Genomic DNA, 20,795 nt, shown 5'->3' with positions numbered 1-20,795 from the left:
TTTTGAGACTTAAAAAGGTACATATGCACCTTTGTTTCTTCTCATGATCATGAAAAGAATTGTCAAATAGTAGTAGATTCTTGGTCATGATTTATACAGGAATAATCATATAGTAACTTCTTTTATTGTAATTATATTATACACTCTACTTGTTGATTAATTTCCCTAATATATTATCACACTTCACTTGTTTTATATTCTCAGTTGGGATGATGGTGGCAACAAGATCCTTCAAACTTGTTTTGTTACTCCTTTGTTCATTGACCATTTTATTGGCAGAAAATACACCTAATCAACAAAAGGACACATCTATTGATGAATACTTTATTGAGAAAACAATCGTTAAGAATGTTGTGTCTAAAGGAGCAGGTAAATTCCTTCACTTATATACAACTTATAAACTAGAGAAGCCAGAATTTTGACTTTATAAGTTCTGAATTTTATAACGACGAATTCAAGTGTTTTTAATTTACTATTTGTACATATTTAATAAACTTTTTAATAAAAATACACTATTCGAGAGGATTTTATAAAAATTTTAAAAAAACTTTCAATTTATTATGTGACATATTTTTTGTCTATTCCAAAAAGAAAATGATAATTTTATTAATGAGATTTATAGTCACACAAATATCTATGACTTATATTAAAATATAAGTTCAAAAAAGAAAAAAAAATTAAATTAAAATTTTATATTCAGTCAAACAATATCACATAAAATGAGATTTATGAAAATAATATTCTTCTGCCACTACAACAAATAAAAGATTTTGCAATAATTATTTAACAATAATAATATAATACAAATATTTATAAAAAATACTATATTTTTCTCTCTTTATATAATTATCACTAAAGACTTTAGCGACTCTAAATGCAAGTATGCTTGGATGGAACCCCACCAGCATACTACATGGATAGAGGATTTGGAGAAGGTGCTCAAAGCTGGATGATTCACCTCTCTGTAAGCCTTACTTAAATTAATCCTCAGAATTATTATATATATATCCTTGCATTTATTACGGGTCGTAGCAAAATTAGTTTATGAAAAAATAACCCGTTATAAGTTTGGAGGTATTAATGATCATCTATTAATTAATTCTGTCCATTATAATAGCACAATTCGAGTCGTTTAAATAAAATTATATACAAATATTTTTGGGATAATATTTGAGTTGTAATACTTTGTTGTTATTAGGGAGGAGGATGGTGTAGAGATGTAAGTGACTGCCAAAATCGTTCACGGACTTCTTTTGGTTCTTCAAAACTTATGGGTACATTCAAATTTAGAGGTCACTTTAGCAAGAATAAAAGTGCTAATCCAGGTAATTAAACACCAATTTTATTTTATTTTGTTACATATTTCTATGATTGTTTGAAACGTTACAAAATTAGAAGGAATTAATTAATATAATAACTAATAATAGTCACTTATATGAGTGTAATAATAAGTCTTCCACTTAGTAGGTGTAAGTTCGATTCTCACTATCGAACTTAACAAAAAAAAAGGTGCAAGTTCGATTCTCACTATCAAGACGTATATTTGTGGTTACTACGAGATATATAAATGTAATAATTTGCAAAACTAATAGCCTTTACAATGCAAAACGTGCAGACTTGTTCAACTGGAACAAAGTTATGGTTGCATATTGTGATGGAGGAGCATTCACTGGTGATGTTGAAAGAGTTGATCCTGTATGTTATTATAAAGCAACATAATCTTATATCATATGGTTTTCTTTTTCTTGTTTTGAAAATAATGTGTGTGGGGGTGGGGGTGGGGGTGGATTGATAAACTTCTTTTATTTTTGAATTAGCTTGAAACAAGTTTTAGCATTAATATGAATTCGTTAACCGTGTAAGAATGATACATCTTGATGACGAATTCCACGATAACATACTATTATTCATTATTATAGAGTTTAGAAAATCTTCAATTATATTCTTACTTCTTTAATCTTTTTTAGGCTACCGATCTTCACTTTAGAGGTGCAAGAATTTTTTCTGCAGTGATGGAGGATCTGTTATCAAAAGGATTAAAGGATGCGAAAAATGTATGTCAACTTAATTTACTTATTATACAAAGTAAACAAAAACTATGTCGCTCGGGTTCTTCAAAAATATCGACGAGTGTGTCAGATATTTTAAAAGTAGTGCATTTTGGAAAGTCTGAGCAACATAGATAAATAAAATATTGCTTTTATGCATACTAATAGAAGTTTAACTTATTGTACTACTAGGCCCTTCTTATTGGCAGTTCTGCTGGCGCATATCCAGCAATGTTATATTGTGATCGCTTCAGCAAACTATTGATTAATACTCCGAGAATAAAATGCTTGACTGATAGTGGCTATTTCGTCGATGTGTAAGACATTTTATCGTGTTACATGATCAATTTTTCCAAGATAATTCATGTGTAAGAATTACGTTACAATTTGTTCTTTTTCCAGTAACAAGACTCTTCAGAAGGGAAAAAGCTTCGAACCAATCTATAAAGCACTTGTTACATTACATGTAAATAATCTCCTTTCGTATTTCTTCTTCTCCTTGCATTTTCACATGACAAGAGGTATCAAATGAACAAGTCAAAAATGAATTGTTGAGTTAATATATGATACGTCTAAAAGTTACTTGGACCGAGCTAATAAGCTTTACTTATTGCTTATTTGAGTTGCAGGGGTCAGCCAAAGCTTTACCAAAATCCTGCACTTCAAGAATGAAGCCAGAATTGGTAAAAAATATTACTAGATTAATTTTCCTTCTTGTGGATTAATGTTGATATTATTACTGAAAATCGTCTCGATACGTTTTTACAGTGTTTCTTCCCACAAAATATCCAACAAGATATCAAAACACCACTTTATACAATTATGTCACCGTTCGATATAATTCAGGTGATTATATTATATATACTTGTCATGTTTCATTTCTTGAGGGTTAAACTACACGAATTTTGACCAATAAATTGTATTGTAGGTTGGTACTACATTAGGTGATTATTACAATGCCATTAAACAGAATAATTTCTCTGCTAATCAAAAGAAAAACCTGAGAGGTTAGATTACAATTTAAACATTTTTTCCAATATTCAAGTTTGCAATTGTCTAATTATTTGAGTTATTTTATTTCAGAACTTAGATTGGAGTTGTTAACTAAGTTGCCAAATGCAAGTGACCCAAAATTAAGAGGAGCTTTCATTGACTCTCAATTTCATCATACTAGACTTCTGAATTACTGGAAGCCACAGAATGTCAGTGTGGTGAATAATGTGGTATGACATTATTTAGTTTGTTCCGAAAAGGATGTCATATTTTTTTTTTAAAAAAAAACAACTCAATTTAAAATTTTCTTTTTCATGTTTTATGAAATAATTTATAATTACACAAATATTAAATGCTTATTTTACACCACAACTTTCAAAGGTCTTCATTTTTTTCGTATACTTTATGTCTAGTCTAACGATGCCACATGACACTTATTAATTAAGGTTTTTATGCAGACAATGATAAAGGCATTTGGGGATTGGTACTTTGACAGGCAGTACTATTATCTCATAGACAAGCATGACTTGCCAATCCCATGAAATAAACTCCTTGGATTATGCTGCTGGGGTTACTTAAACACATGGAAACTGCAAAATGGCAATGAATTATATTAAAAAGTTGTGAAATAAAACATATGTTAATTATTCAAGTACTTGATACATGTATTCTAATATATATAATATATGAAGTTAAGTCATTACTTATATTGTATATAACAAGAATATTGATTGCCAAATTTTAATGAGTTGTGCATAAGATACATTCACGAGGAGTTATATTTGGGCGCTACCCAGCTAAATCCATTTTTTTTCGATAGCATAAATCAAGGGTATCAATCCATTAATGATACTTTTTCCTCAATAACTTACATTGCTGATGATACTGTTTGTATCTTTTACAAATCTGTCACAAAGTATATTTCTCTTGGGGAAGTGGTGAGTGAAAAGGTATTAGGAAATGGGTTTGTTGGGTCGGGTAGAAGAATTATATTGGGAATTTTTATTAATTGGAATAAAAATATATCCACGTGCCATGTAAGATAATAAGGGTAGGAACATGAGAGTTAACAGTTTAAAGGCAAATATTTGCCCAAATTTGGATGATAAGAAAAAAAATATCAAAAAAATATATATGACAATAGGTAAATATAATATTTTTTTTGAGAGTACATGGGTAAATATATGACCATTTTCTGTTAGTCTAATGAATGTAAAAATACTTCTTGGAACAATAAAACTAAACAATGACACATTGACATAATTATGTAATAAAATAGTGCTTTACTTATCAAAAAAATTGAGAAATATTTTAAGAACTCATTTTAAAGATTAGTAGTATAAGAAATGTATTTTTGTGTCTCATAATTTTTAACCACATTTCATCCAATCTATATGTCTATCAAAATGTAAAGCATAGACCAAATCATGCATAAAAATTGGAAAAATCATGTAGTAAGACAAACATGTGATATGTATTTACTATAAACCACTATAGTTTGAAAATATTACAATTTGTAACTATAGTTAGGATTTTATAACAATTTTCTCTCCTCTCTTCCTCTCTCCCTCTTTCGCTCGCCTCTCTCCTCTCTCCTCTCTCTTTGCATTCTCGCTTGCCTCTCTCCTCTCACTCTTTCTGCCCTTTCTTGCTCGTCTCTCTGCATGGATCGTTATGGGTAGACCAATGGTCGATATGTCTACCTCATGTTTTTTTTGTGATTGATTCAGAGGAATTAAATTTTGTAGGGTTGGTCATAAATAATAATATTTCTCTCATTAAAGTGGTGTAGGCCTAGGGTTGGACATTATGGATAGGTGGTCCATGTAGAATGCCACTTCATTTCTCTTTCCATGCATGATCATTCGGATGTGCGAAAAATTGGTGTTTCTTACAAGAGCCTACTAAATAGAATATAATTGTTCAATACATCAAATTGCCTAGAAAATTAAAAAAGAAGAAGATGTAGTTGGGTTGATGCTTCAAATACAGGGAGCTAACCTATGGGTGTTAAGTGGGCCAGGCCGGATCAGACCGGCCCACCTTTTTTTGGGGGTCACTGGGTGCCGGGCCGGGTCGGATCAGACCCTTAATGGGCCAGTCCGGTCCCGTCTCAACAGAAAAAATATATAAAAAACTCAACCCATGACGCATTAGGGGTAGGGTTCGGGCTTAATGGGCCGGTCCGGGCCTGTTGGGCTTGATTATTTTTTCGGTGTTTATGTATTCGAAAATTTGAGTCAATCATCAATATAGTGTATCGTTATCTAGTTAATTTAGAAGTAATAATAACAATTTATATAATCACAATATACTATCTATTATAGTGATATACTTAATTATATTATATATATATACTTATAATGTATATCTAATATACTCACAATATACTATCTATTATAATAATATATTCACTATATACTCACAATATGCTATCTATTAGTATGTATATACTTACATTATACTAGATATACTTACTATGTATACCAAGTATACTAACATTATACTATCTATTAGTATGTATATACTTACATTATATATACTTACAATGTATATCTAATATAATCACAATATACTATCTATTATAATAATATACTTATGTTATATATTCTATATACTTATAATGTATATCTAATATACCCGCAATATACAATTTATTACGTACATTATATAATATATATGCTTACAATGTATAACAAATATACTATTTATTATAATAATAATATTTTTTCAAGTATTGAACTCTTATAGTGACTATAAATTTAATTTTTCTTAGATGATTATGTAAAGTAAAAATAATTATTTAATTGAATCATACAAAATTTATATGGAAAAAAATTAAGAAATGCAAAGACTTTGACTTTATTAATATATTGATAAAATTCAAAACATACAAATTAATATTTGACTTCTATATATTTTGAATCATTTTCTCCAATTCATCTGTATTAACATTAATAGGAATTGACTCATAATTTTTAAAATCAGCTAATCCATAATTTGGACTAGCTTGTGCCAAAGGATCTCCAATTGACATTATTTCTTCAAGTTCTTCATCTTCTTCCGTATCTTCTACTCTTTCTTTATTCCTACGCTATGATTTAAGTCAATTTCTAAGGTAAACTAAAATATTAATGGCGTTGCTCCCCAAAGAGTGTCAATTGTCTCCAATCTGCTGTCTTCCTTGACTAAATGCGTAACAGTTGACATTGGAATATTTAGCACATCCCTAGCCATTGTTGATAATACTGGACATTGTTTTTGATTGTTCTTCCACTATTCCAGTGTAGTGACACTATTTTCATCATAGGTCTTTAGAGCCTATCTCAAATAATAATTAAGCTCGTCCTGATTTATGCTCCGTCGTGATGTAGGCTGTATTCTATTCCAAATAGATAAATTAGAAAAACCATGGGCAGGCATACTACGTGCCTGCCTTTTAGAAGATGATGGCTCGTCAGAAGGACGAGATAGAGGAACAGTATGACTAGGGATAGCATTATCAAGTAAATCGATATAATGATTATATAATGTTTGAATATGATCACTTGCATCACCATCTTCTTAAACATAGTAGGATCTTCATCTTTTTCAATTTCTATAGAAGTGTATATAAGGCGAACACATTCAGATATAATACTAAATTTCATATACGGATTTAACATAACACCAATTAAATAAATAGAAGGAATAGAAAAAAAATATTTTTAAAATTTTTCTATCATTTCAGCAACATCGTTCAACTCATTTCGTACCTGACCACGCTAGATCTTTGTAATCAACTTTCTTTTTATATTTCATAAGCAATACATACATTTTGGCTAAATAAGCTAAAATATTAGAAATAGTAGGATAATAAGCACTGAAAAATTCAAGAGTAGCCAAATAAATTTTTTCTAAAAACACAACAACATCATTAATTTTAGCCCAATCAGATTCTTTCAATATGACTTCAAAAAATTTATATGCATATTGATTAAAAGTTGTAGTTATAGAGGTTTTATAAATATTACAAGTCTTTAAAAAATCATAAGTCGAATTTCACCTAGTCTCAATTTCTTTGGACATTAATCTAGGTCTAAGATTATTTTCCTCGCATTTTCTTTTAAATTCTTTAAGTCTAACTTTTTTTTTATTTTTTCCTTGAATAAAACCAATTGCATGCCTAATTTTTTCAATTGTTGGCTCAAAAAAATAAAGTTCATCTTTAACAATTAAATTATATATATGACAAGCACATCTAATATGAAAAATAACATCTAAAGGGGGAGGGGGGCTCAATTTTCAAAGAATTAATAGCAGTAGTGTTGTTAGATGCATTATCAAAAGAAATACATAAAACTTTGTGTTCAAGATCATAATATTTTGCAACCATTGATATAGAATCATAAATAAATTGTGCATTATGTCTTCGGTCTTCATCATATTGAAATGCTAAAATACGTTTTTGCATAATAAAATCACTATCTATCCAATGACAAGTAATAATTAAATAATCCATTTTATTTATAGCACGACCAAGATCAGAAGTAAATAAAACTCTACATGAAAGATTTGTTAATAACCAACGTAAATAATATGCATATTGTCCATGAAGTCTAAAAATATCTGATCTACAAGTACTTCTAGAAATACCGTTAAACATGAGATTATAAATTGATTGTATATAATGAATAAAAGCATCAGAAGAAACAAATAAAAAAGGTAGACAACTCACAACTATCAATTTTGCTATCTCTTCACGGTCCCTCATTTTATTATATGTCTCCGTTAATTTTTTGGTTTGTGGATTTATTCTACCTTGAACTGGCCTAGTAACACCCCTTATTCGTTCTTTCCAACCAGAATGCTCATTGTCTAGATGTCTAGTCAATTGACCCATTCCACCTCTATTACCCCGGGTCTTATGCTCGAAATTTTTTGGACACTCTTTACATTGAACTTTAGTTATTTTGGCTATGCGTTCAAAATAATGCCATTCTATACTAGTTTTTTTTCTTTTACAGGTCGTGAAGGAAGATTAATAGTTCTAGATTGAGCATTAACTAAATCTACATTCGGATTAGGTGGTGTAACATCCACATCATCATTATCATCTTGTTCTATTTCTACTTCAAATTCATTTGGTTCTTCTATACCGTAAGTTTCTTGAAATTTATTTTCATTCATATCATGTGTACTTACACCTATTTCTCCAAATTCACTAGGTGGTGCTTCAGGCATACGAGAATAATCTCTACTTGTGCTACCTCTATCGGAAATACTTTTTTTCTTACTACCACTACCTCTGCCGGGACACAATTTTTTAACACTTTTACCTATTTTTTTAATCTATCATTTATGCAAATTAAACTAATAAAAATTATAAACACAAAAATTAAATATTTAAATATACTAAAATTAATTTACTAAATAAAAGTAAGAGAATGAACGATTGTACCAAATTGCCGGAATCAAACAGAGAATCGTAAAATTGATGAAATGTTGAACACTTGAAAGTTGAAAACTTCCACTTGATGTTGTTAATTGTAAAAAATAACAAAAGATTGATATCACTTTAAGAGATAATTAAGAAATTGATAGAGAATTAGATGATTGTTGGTGGGAAAAAATGATTAAATGTTATAGGTATTTATAGAATTTTTTTTGATTAATTAATTGTTTTTTATAAAAAAGGCATATATTCGGAATTGGCCGTGGGCCCAACGTCTCTCTTTGTATTTTGCCTAAAAGTTGATTTCCAAAAAAATATTTTTTTTATCGAACTGGGTCGGTCCCAGGCCGTGAACCGGTGAGCCGGTATCGATTCCCTTACCAGGCCGCTCATACTGGTCCATGTCCAAATATAGACCGGACCGGTCCAATATTTTTTTATGTTGGGTCGATGGCCGGTCCGATCTCCCCGTATCGGGCCCTTAATGGGATGGTCTTAGGGAGCCGGTTAGGGGGCCAACCAGCCCATTTGACGGGTTTAAGCTAACCATAACTTTGAATCAAGCAAATCGTCAGATGATCATAATTAACGGGGATCGTTAGTACAATGATCTATATCTAAAAATGCAGCAAGACTAGCATGAGTATAAAACACGTATACTTAGTTAGCATCATAGATTGATCGAGCAAAAACAATAAATATATCATAACAATAATGTTAAAATACATCTAAAAGAACAAAATAATTCGATAATCCAAAATATTTGGTATGTGGTATAGTTTACCAGAATCGTATAGTAAGTAAAAGCAAAACACGAGTAATTCACTTGAATTAATGAAAGACAAAGCAAGACAATGTAATTATGTGAAATGCAATAAAATGTGATGATAATTAGTTAGAACTAGAGTTAGAGTTAGTTAGAATTATAGTTAGTTAGTTGGTTAAAAGTTTGTTAGTTAGTTAGATGTCACAGTCAAGTTAGTTAGCTTAATTAATTTAGCTGATTTATGTGTATATCTACACACATAATTACTTTGTATTGATTATTCAATTCATTCATCTTCTTCAATGAAATACATTTCTCATAATTCTTCTCTCTAAGATTTGTTTCTTTCAGAGAAGCTCAAACTTCATTAATGGAGGGAAGTAACCACTTCATGAGCAGCCTATGCTGCTCATTTTCTCATGGTATCAGAGCCTAGGACTAATTCTAGCTCCTTTAAGCAATTTAATTATTTTGTGAGTATAGCAATTCTCTATTTTCTCCAATTTCAGGAATCGTGAATTCGTTCCTCTTTGTTACTGTTTTTCTGTTTCTTTAATTGAAAGTTAGTGCTGTTTGGTGTTATGATTTGATATTTTCAGTTTTACGATTTTACTCTAGTGTTTTTGGATCTAGTTTTTCAATTCAAATCGAACATCTATTCGAGATTAAGTGTATCAGCCAAGGTTGATAATCAAGTTGATCAAAATTCAGCAAGCACCACATCCACAACTTGGATAGACACAACTGGTCTTTTCTACTTGCATCCATCAGAGAATGCAAACACAAGTTTGCCACCTGGAGTTTTTGATGGAACTGGATATAGATCCTGGATACGAGCTGTTCTTAGGGCCTTATCAGTCAAAAGCAAAACAAGATTCATCAATGAAAAGGTCATGAGACTAGATCCAGATGATCCAAATTTCATGCAATGGAAAATGTGTAATGATATGGTGACCTCTTGGATTCTGAATTCTCTTTCACCAAATCTGCGTGATGATTTACAACATGTTAATAATGCTGAGGAACTCTAGAAAGAATTGGAGTTTAGGTATGATCAAACAAATGGTTGTAAATTATATCAACTTCAAAGAGAGATAAATGATCTTGTGCAGGAAAATCTAGATGTTACTGGATACTATATAAAAATGAAGAAGCTATGGGAAGAGATGAACACTATTGATGTTAATTTTCAGTGCACTTGTGTATGCATATGTGGTGGAAAAAACAAAATGCACAAAGCTGAACAAGATAGACGACTTATACACTCCCTAATGGGACTGAATGAGATGTATACTACTGTAAGAGGAAACATTCTAATGATGACCACCTTACCTAGCATGGCATAAACATTTGCCATACTGTCACAAGAGGAAAAACAAAGGAAAATAAAGCCTCACAATCACACAGCTTTAGAATCTACTTCCCTGAGCGCATCTACCTCAACTCACAATGGTGCAAGACTTAAAAGTTTCCAAATAAACTACAACTCAAACAAAATAGGTGTATGCAGTTTTGGATACTCCAACAACAATAATCGACTCTGAGGTGGTTCTAACAATGATAACCCTTACTCAGAGAATAGGTCAAATTTGTTTTGTGATTTTTGCAAATAATTTGGACACACAAAATAAAGATGCTACAAACTTCATGGCTATCCAGCAAACTCAAGGTTTCCTAAAGGAAAGGGCTCAGCTTTTGTAGCAAATGTGTATACTACGGAGGTGGATAGAAATTAGTGTGATGAGGCTCCTGAACTGCAGAAACAAATACCAGTGAATCTGTCTAAAGATCAGTATGAGCAACTGTTGAATCTCTTGGGAACTCTACAAGTTGGGAGTGGAACTGACAATTCAGAAAACATGTTGAGTGAAGTTGTGAACCTGACAGGTATACTTGCTTTCTACTATGCAATTACTGAAATAGGTGACCTATCATGTGAGTGTAAAAAACTAACTACTGGCTCCTGGATAATAGACTCAGGAACATCACATCACATGACCCATAACAAAACTAACCTAAAAAATATTAGATCTCCACCATACCCTTTCCTAGTCACACTACCTAATGGTTACAAGGTCAAAGTAATTGAAATTGATGATGCTTGTTTAAATTTAGCTTTGACTCTATATAAAGTGTTGTTTATACCTAGCTTCAAGTTCAATTTGATATTAGTTCATTTTTTAGCTTTACAACTTAAAGGTATGGTCAGTTTTAAACAACTTCTCTTGTTTACTGCAGGGCCCTTCTCTGAAGAGCCCTCTAGAACTTGGTAGGGCCAAGAATGACCTATATTTCTTGTGTTCTAAATGCCACAATAATTGCTCATCATCTTCTAATAGTGAAAATGCATCTCATGTCACTTGTCAATCTTCTAATTGTCAACCTGTTTCATCTCTAGTCAAATGTACAAAGACCTTAGCTGGGAATGAATGTCAAACTTCACCATCTCGTGCTGTAAAATACTCTAAAGTTTTCAATAAAAAACTTATTCTGTTACCGATTCTCTTTCCTATTCTGTTGTTAAATCTTCTTCTTTTAATGTCAATTCTACTCATAATCATGTTAATGAACTTTTGTGGCATGCTAGATTAGGACATGTACCGGTTGTAAAGATGAGGATTATCTCCATCATACCTATAAATTTTTCTACCAAACAACCTTTCACCTGTAATATATGCCTTATGGCTAGACAAACCAGAATGTCCTTCCTAGAAAGCACAACTACCACCAGCAAAGTTTTTGAACTCCTTCACATTGATCTATGGGGACCATATCACATACCTACATATGATGGTTATCACTATTTCTTAACCATGGTAGATGACCATAGTAGATCAACTTGGACACACTTACTCATATGCAAAAGTAATGCACTTCAATTTATAAAGGCTTTCATAGCTCTCATAGAAAACTAATTTCAAACCAAACTAAAGACCATCAGATCAGATGATGGTCTAGAGTTCACAAGCACTGAGGCAACCTGTTTCTTTCAGGAAAAAGGAATCATACATCAGAAATCATGTCCTTACACACCCCAATAAAATGGTGTGGTAGAAAGAAAGAACAAATATTTTCTTGAAACTGCAAAGGCATTCATATTCCAATCTAAATTACCTATGAGATATTGGGGAGAATGTATCCTGACTGCTACCTACCTCATAAACAAATTACTTTCCAAATTACTATAAAACAAATCCCCATATGAATTGTTATATCAAAAGAAGCCCACATATTCTCATCTCAAAAGTTTTGGATGTCTTTTTTTTTCCACAACCTTGAAAACTCACAAAGACAAATTTGAACCAAGGGCATCACCTCACATCTTTGTTGGATATCCCTTTAATATAAAAGGTTACTCAGTTTTAAATCTAACTACTAAAAGAGTTCATGTGTCTAGAGATGTTCTTTTTCATGAAAATGTCTTTCTTTTTGTTGTTGCTCCTGCTGGTTCCAGCTTTAATTTAGTTCTAAAGTTTCTTGTCCACCAGTCTGATAAGTTTACTTGAATGCCTAGTATAACATATCACATGAAGTTACTAACAAACAAGTGGCTACTACAACTAACTGTACTAAGGGCACATTGAATGCTACTACACAGTCCATACTTTCACCATTATCAATGACACCAATGATATAGACCGATCCAAATATTGTTTCTACTGATGTTACACCACCACCTAGGAGGACAGCTAGGACACTTCACACTCCTAACTATCTAAAACATTACACCTATACCTTACCAAACCTGTTTTCCTCCACAACTGCACCTAATACTTTTGATATACATCACTTTCTTACCTCATTTACCTCAAACCATGATCATGCTTGTTTTATCACTCTATGTCCTAATAGCCAGTAGTTGGTTAAGACTATCTCACATGAATGTGAATCTTCTACTTATGAAGAAGCAATCTTGAATTATGTATGGCAAATGGCAATGACACAAGATTTTGATGCCTTATATGCAAATAACGCTTTGGATTTGGTCACTTTACTTGAGGGAAAGAAGGTCATTGGATGCAAATGGTGTATAAGATCAAATACAGGATAGATGGGAGTGTGGAGAGGTTTAAGACTAGATTAGTAATGAAAGGATATACTCAACAGGCTGGGATAGACTATACAAAGATATTCTCACTTGTGGTTAAGATGACAACTGTTAGAACCTTAATCTCCTTAACTATTAAGAAAAGCTGGGATCTGTACCAACTAGATTTCAATAATGCTTTTCTTCAAAGTGACTTAAATGAGAAAGTATACATGGAATTATCTAAGGAACTTGTAGTGGATAGCAACAACATGGTTTGTAAATTGAAAAAAATCATTGTATGGCTTAAAGCAAGCTAACAGACAATGGTATGAAAAGCTAGCCAACAGTCTTTGTTCAAAAGGATACACTCACTCAAATAGTGATTATTCAATGTTTTATAGGAAGAAAGGAAGTTCCCTAGTATTTCTTGCTATATATGTTGATGATGTTATCTTGACTGGTACTGACTTGGAAGAAATTAACTCATTGAAGGGCTTTCTACATGATCAGTTTAAAATAACAGATTCAGGCAAGTTGCACTACATTTTGGGTCTAGAAATATAGTATAGACATAATGGTGCTCTTATTTCACAAAGGAAGTTCACTATTGATATGTTGAGAGAATTTACTCTATGAATTTCAAATCTACTACATCACCACTTAATTCTACTGAGAAGTTGAAAGCCATTGATGGTAAGTTATTATCATATCCTAGTCACTATAGGAAGTTGGTTGGGAAGCTTAATTTTCTCACAAATACAAGAATGGACATAACATACAGTGTTCAGCACCTTAGCTAATTCCTGCAGTCACTTAGAGAGCCACATTTGAAGGCAGCTTATCATGTTCTTAGGTACCTGAAACAAAATCCTACTTTGGGGATCTTCATTTCAAACAAACCTGAACTTAATATCGGTGCCTATTGCGACTCGAATTGGGCATCTTGTCCTAATTCAAGGAAATCAGTTAGTGGATACCTTGTGCTCATGGGGGATAGTCCTATTAGTTGAAAGTCTAAGAAATAAGCTGCAATATCCCTGTCTTCTGCAGAGGCAGAATATAGAGCTGTGAGAAGTAGTGGGAGAATTGGTGTGGCTTGAAAGGTTACTTGATGAGTTAACAGTGACATGTTCCTTGCCCATAGATATATTTTGTGATAGCCAAACATCAGTTCACATTGTCAAAAATCTAGTTTTTCATGAAAGGACAAAGCACATAGAAATAGATTGTCATTTTGTGAGGAACAAACTTCAACAGGGATTGATCACACTTCATCACATCTCCACTGACTCATAACTGACAGACATCTTTACCAAAGCTTTGACTTGTATCAAACATGCTACAATTCTGCGCAAGTTGTCTATGATCTGTTGACACCAAATTTTGGTTTGATATTTTTAAAATTCATACTTTCAAGTATTTTTTTCGTTAAATAGTTCAAAAATATTTTTTTTTTATAATTTTAACTCAATTTCATCGATAAGTATCCTTATTTCTAAAAAAAAGGGAATTAAGATTTTTCTCTATTTAATTTTATTTTCAATTATAGATATTTTTTTATCACAGTTTATTAATTTGTATTTTTACAAGTTAGTTATTCATATTCATTTAGTATTTTTAGCATAGTCTAAGAATACATTAAAATACAGATAAATATTAAATTTCCCCTACAATTTTATAAGTCCACTAATCACACAAAATTTTCCACACAATTTTACATACCACACTAATTACACAAAAGACAATTTTATTCACCTCATACCTTTTCCTATTTTAAACACTCTCTCTCTCCCTCTCTTGTCAGCCCCATATTTTTTTTTTCCAGCAAGAGAACTCATTTTGTTTTTCTCTCTTTCTCCACACATAGTTTCTCCTTCTTCTCCAAAAAACCAACAGCTTGAAACCACCACCAAAACCCCTTACCTTTCTTCTTCGTGACACCATCTCCACCACAACACCATTCTTTTCTCTTTAACCAAAAACCAACAACACCACACCACATCACTGTTCACCACCGTGAACTCCAAGATCCGGTGATTTAAACATCACTGTTTTTGGCCTAATGATCTGTCCAGTATTTGTTGGAATCGGCCTGAGGTTTGGTCACAAAATAGTACCATCCGGTAACTCTTTTCTTTGTTTTGCATTTTTATATATATTTTGCCTATGTTTGCAGATGTCTAATGTTATTGTTGAAATATATTTCTTATGTCACTGTTTGTTCTTGTTTTGGTACTTAGTATTTAATTCTTAAAGGATTTTAGATTTTTGTCTTCTTTGTCTCTGCTTTTTATGTGGTTACTAGATTTTACGTGTGTCCCATATAATTTTATATAGATCCGTTAGAATGATTAAAATTTTATGAAAATATGCATGTAATGATTAATGAAATACAATAATTGCAAATAAATTTTTAAGAATATGGCGAGAACTCCAAATGAGAGGCGTGTCATAATGTTTAAAATTAATTCATTTGAAACAATCAACTGTAAAATTTGAACTTCAGTTAGTACTTAGCAAACTTTCAATAAAATCACAAATGGACAATTTGAGCCCAAACAATAATACAGACTTACGACAATAATAAATTCATAAAAAATTAAATTAAAAAAGTCTAATTGGGATAAACACAAAAAATAGAGAAGAAAAACACAATTGATTGAAAAAAGCGCCTTGAAACTGGTGGGAAAAAAATGCTATACATTCCAGTGGGAAATTACTCCCTCCATTCCACATTAAGTAAATTTTTGAGGAATTTTTTATTGTTCAAAATAATTGAATTGTTTAAAGTTCAAGATATATGTTTTGAAACTTTTTTCATATTTGTCATTTCATTTATTGAAGTTTTATATTTTCTAGGAGACAAATCACACTACTTGCAAAGTTATATTTATGATTTTATAAAGGACAGTAGTGAAAAGTATGGTTCAAATTATGTCCTTGAATGTTTTTCTTAATATGTGTGTATTGCCTCACAAATTCACTTAATATGGAATGGAGTGAGTAAACCATTAATCAATTAGTACAATAATGATCTCTAAGCACTTCACTATTTTAACTATAGAATGAAAAGAATAATCTTGGATAGGAGTCTTATAAAACAAAAAAAAGATGAATTTATCTAGAAAAAAATGAAGGAATATAAAAAGATATCTTAAAGTTTTAATTATATATTTGGAGATTGTGAACATGAAAAGCATGATAGTTATGTATATTAATATTAGTAATTAAATAGATAATTAAGTACGAGTTATTAAGGTGAACATTTAAGGTAAAGAAAAGAGAATAGCAATAAATAAATTAAGGAAACTAAAAGGTTAGTCCACACCGTGATTTCAAAAAATGGCAAAGAAAAAAAGAACGAAGAGCAAATGGAAGTAAATGTAGGTAATTTCAATAATTGCAAGAGTTATTATTGTAACTGTAAACTTTTAATGTTACCAAATATTTATAGGTATTAATTAATATATTACTTTAACACAATACATTATACTTCTTTCTTTTTAAAAAATGGTCTAGTTTGACTTGACACATAATTTAAGAAAATAAAGAAGATTTTTCAATTTTATAATCCTAAATTAAAGTTATGTCAAATATACCAAAACACTCTTTAATCTCATGTCCTTAAACATGTCAGCTAAAAAACTAAAATTAAAATATTGCAACAAAGAAAAATGAGTCACTCTTTTTTAAACATATTAAAAAGAACTTTTTCATATAGAGGGAGTAGCTTTTCATTGCTCTCACATTATAATATTATATTTAAAGTCCACTAGTTGGATAGAGGAGAAAATGAAAAAGTATTATATGCATTAACTATCATGTCAAATTTATTTAATTAATTTAAGATTTTATTAAATTTTTATTCAGTATAACTATAAAATGATAATTCAACTTTTGACTTAGATTCTTCTCACTTTTAATAATTAATAATATTTATGATAGAATACATGAGTCTACTACCATGAAATCTTCAATCTTTATGCAGCTCACTAAATCACGTGTTCCAATTTATTTGCATTAGGAATAACAACTATAACTTACAAACACATGTTAATTATTCCAAACTATAATATAATATGCATATAAAATAAGGTCATCTGGAGAAAATCAATCTTCGATAATTAGTTACACTAAAATAAAAATAAAGAGAAATTAACAAATAAAATAGAAGGAGTAAGAATATCGAAACCTATTTTTTTTCTTAATTCATTATTTTAACATTTGTGTCTTCTTTCATTTAAGTCAAAAACTGCTACTTTATGTTGAAGAGTGACGTCAAGATCTTCAGAAATTAAACAAGATATAGAACACATGAACGGCTAAAGGTTGTGTTTTTTTTATATGTATGCAACTTATTTTAGGGCTTTTAAGTCAAAATAATTTTTGATCACCTTTGTAGTATTGAAATAATTGGTAAAATTATTTTTAAACACTTATTTTTAAGCCAAATAACAAAAATAATCTAAAAATCATAAGTTAGAATTCCTAACTTTTGACTTATGCTTATATGCCATTAGTTATACACCCATCCAAACTAACTCAAAGTAACTTTTACAGTGGTATTCATGAAAACAATATTGGCCATGTAAAAACATCTTTCAAACATTGCTACAATACATTTCATGTATTTTTTTTCCAATCAGCACCGTAGCCGTTGTTGTTAATACAATAAACATGGCCTCACATTATTTTTTAATTTAAATTTGATATGCATTGATTATGTCATGCAAAATTCTGGAAGGCTAATAGTTATAGTAATTATAATTTTTTATCTGCAATAAAAGTTCTTTGCACTTTTGTTGCTATGGCGAAACTGAGACAAAACTAATTTGAGCAAAAAAAATTCTGCTAAATAAACCATCTCTTTTAGAAAGTAAAGACTAACAATGTTGAGTGCATGGAAAGAAAGCTTACAAGATAGAACTCAAAGTTGTGTACAACATTTCTTTCTCAAATGACTTTGTATGTTTTGTTCCAGAGAAAAATAGAAAAGAGCACGGCATTTTGTTCCACAGAAATAGAGAATAGTGCATACATGAGTTAATCTGGAAGCGTCACTTTTTAATGCAACAACTCGAACTTGAGGAAAAAGATTTTTTAAAAAAAGAAAATCCTCCAAAGGAGCGCATTCGTTCGCAGTTAAGCGCGGGGTTTTGGGTAGTTTATGCGGCAGGTTGTATTTCTTTACTAATTATGATATTAGTTTTTTTTTAAAAAAAAAGTATTTTAATAATTTAACTTTTAAATTTGGAGGTTCATACTTTTAAAGTAATATAGATTATTTTTATGTGTCATGGTTATAATAGTTGTTTATTTCTTTCATTATGCTGTTGATGTCATATGGTTCCATTAATGGTGGTCCACTATTATTTTGTTTTCTTCTATCTATCCATTTAGATTATGTCATTTGTGTTTATTGTTTTGGTCTGACTAGATTTCTCCATATTCTCCTAAGTTTACTTCATGTTTTTTTGATGATCCGTATAGCTAGTTTTTGGGTGGTTTACTATTGTTTCTTTTAGAGTTGTTATTGCTTAGTGACATTTTAAACTGATATATTTGTCTTAATATGTTGCTGATTTATTTTTGTTAGTAAAATATATGGCTTCTTTTGATTTATTAATTACATACACTTATTTAAAAAAATTCAGTAAGCTATATTGTTATCATTTGGTTATTGCCTATTATCTTATATTGTCTCTCTTTGTTTGTTTGTGTCACGCCCCGAGAGGGTACCCTAGGCGTGACCGACATTCAGAAACTATTTCTGGCTTCCGAGAGAACCACTTGGTCTCATTTCTTATTTATTCATCAGCGGAAGACTTAAGAATACTAATGTGGGCTTGTCATAATCAAAGGAAAAATAGATAATTCTTAGAAGAAGTAGTTTCTAAGGAGAACTACTCCGATTATATCATCAAACTCTGTCTATGAAGCCTCTAATACTCTTAGATGGTGCCAATGACATGTCCATGACTACCTTAAAAGAAATATAGTACTCAACAATAATTAAAGGATAAAGAGTTCCTCCGAATACAAGAAGGAGTCACCAAATAGTTGAAAAATAATGATCTTCAACGAAACGCCTGTTGAGGATCTCTAACACATGTATCTGCATCATAAAATGATGCAGGTCGAATGACGTCAGTACGTGGAATGTACGAGTATGTAAAATGGCAGGAAGGTAAGGACAAATATCAATAAACACCTCTCAAGAAAACTCAGCTCAAAACTCAACATCATCTCAACATCAATATGTAATGCAAGTTTAAAATATAATAAAAATAATAATAAGAAGCAATGCTTACTTAGTTAGGAGTTTCTCTAACCGACAACCATCACTTATGAGCTAGCAATGATACAACGAAGCGATGTCGTTGCCACATCCATCCAATATCTTGCCAGGGTAAAAGACATCACCATCTTGGATCCACTCATCAAAGTCCTCTTTTTGGGACTTAAGAGGCATAGCCTCCATCCTACGCTGGCTACGTAGTTCTGGGGTTTGAGTCAATTAAACTCTTATCCAACTCGGTGCTCAATACTACTCCCAAAATATGTGCTCATATTAAACTCATCATTTAGTCTCATTGGACTTTAATTTAAATCATCAAACTCATCTCATTTCATGTTCATCAATCATTATACTTATAAAAACATCATTTACATCTCATCAAAACATCTTGCTCAAAATATCATTTTCTCAAATTCATTCAAACTCAACTCTTTTGCTCTTTCAAAATTCAATAAAATACATATATAGTATTAATTCATATAACTTTTTTTTTATCAATGAAAATAATAAAAAACAACATATTTACTCAAAACATGTATAAAAATATTCATGAACATCAAATTAATTAGGATTCATGGGAAAGTAACCATGAACAATAATTCCAATAATATGAGAGATAACAATAATAATAATAATATTAATGCATAAATATATCAAACTCAATAGAAGAAGAATTAATTCATTTAGAATTCAAGATTTGGATAAAACTCAACTATAACTCAATTATAATGAATTTAAATATTGGGCGCATGGACGAACTCAATCCAATGCTATGAAAGCCTTACATACCTTAAATCCGAAGGTTTACTCCGAATTGGAACACTCTTGGACCACTAGCCTTTTCTTCTCGCCGGAGCGTTTTGTGTACTATCCGGAGTATAAGAATCACCAGAGTAGTATTTTTATACTACTAAAACTAAAACTATATTTGAGAATGAATAAATAAGTATATAGAGAGAAGAGTTGTTTAAAAAAGCTTGATGAAAAAAATGAGTAAATAAGGTGGGTATTTATAAGTGGGAAGGAGGAACCTAACAATAAATAAAATAATTATAAAGAAAAATCTGAAAATTTAATGGAAAATATTGATGTCATTGGTGATGTCAAATGGAGGACTATTGATGTCATGAGTGATGTGAAATATATCTAGATCTTTCCATGTTAGGTGAAATGAGTTATCTTTGACATAATACTCTTTTTCGGAGCTACATTTGAACCAGATAAAT

General features: G+C 30.8%; 1 protein-coding gene across 1 annotated transcript; it reads left to right on the top strand.

Annotated features, from left to right (window-relative positions):
• Positions 1–209: 209 nt before the first annotated feature.
• Positions 210–3,583, top strand: LOC129890822 (pectin acetylesterase 8-like). The gene is made up of 12 exons (XM_055966297.1): positions 210–369; positions 882–964; positions 1,199–1,325; positions 1,616–1,695; positions 1,968–2,054; positions 2,241–2,365; positions 2,451–2,514; positions 2,678–2,731; positions 2,817–2,894; positions 2,977–3,055; positions 3,132–3,271; positions 3,500–3,583. Exons 1-12 carry the CDS (start codon positions 210–212, stop codon positions 3,581–3,583), a joined length of 1,161 nt encoding a protein of 386 aa, XP_055822272.1.
• Positions 3,584–20,795: the final 17,212 nt, after the last annotated feature.

Source organism: Solanum dulcamara, chromosome 5 (assembly GCF_947179165.1).
Source record: "Solanum dulcamara chromosome 5, daSolDulc1.2, whole genome shotgun sequence".
NCBI classification, from domain to species: Eukaryota; Viridiplantae; Streptophyta; class Magnoliopsida; order Solanales; family Solanaceae; genus Solanum; species Solanum dulcamara.
Note: the sequence above shows the minus strand (reverse complement) of the source record. Positions and strands in the feature narration are given on the sequence as shown.

Bases quoted from the DNA above. Each gene is read 5' to 3' on its own strand.
- LOC129890822 (XM_055966297.1), top strand. From the start codon at position 210: ATGATGGTGGCAACAAGATCCTTCAAACTTGTTTTGTTACTCCTTTGT. The intron at 2,366-2,450 runs GTAAGACATTTT...TTCTTTTTCCAG, and splicing joins AGTGGCTATTTCGTCGATGT to TAACAAGACTCTTCAGAAGG. The intron at 3,056-3,131 runs GTTAGATTACAA...ATTTTATTTCAG, and splicing joins TCAAAAGAAAAACCTGAGAG to AACTTAGATTGGAGTTGTTA.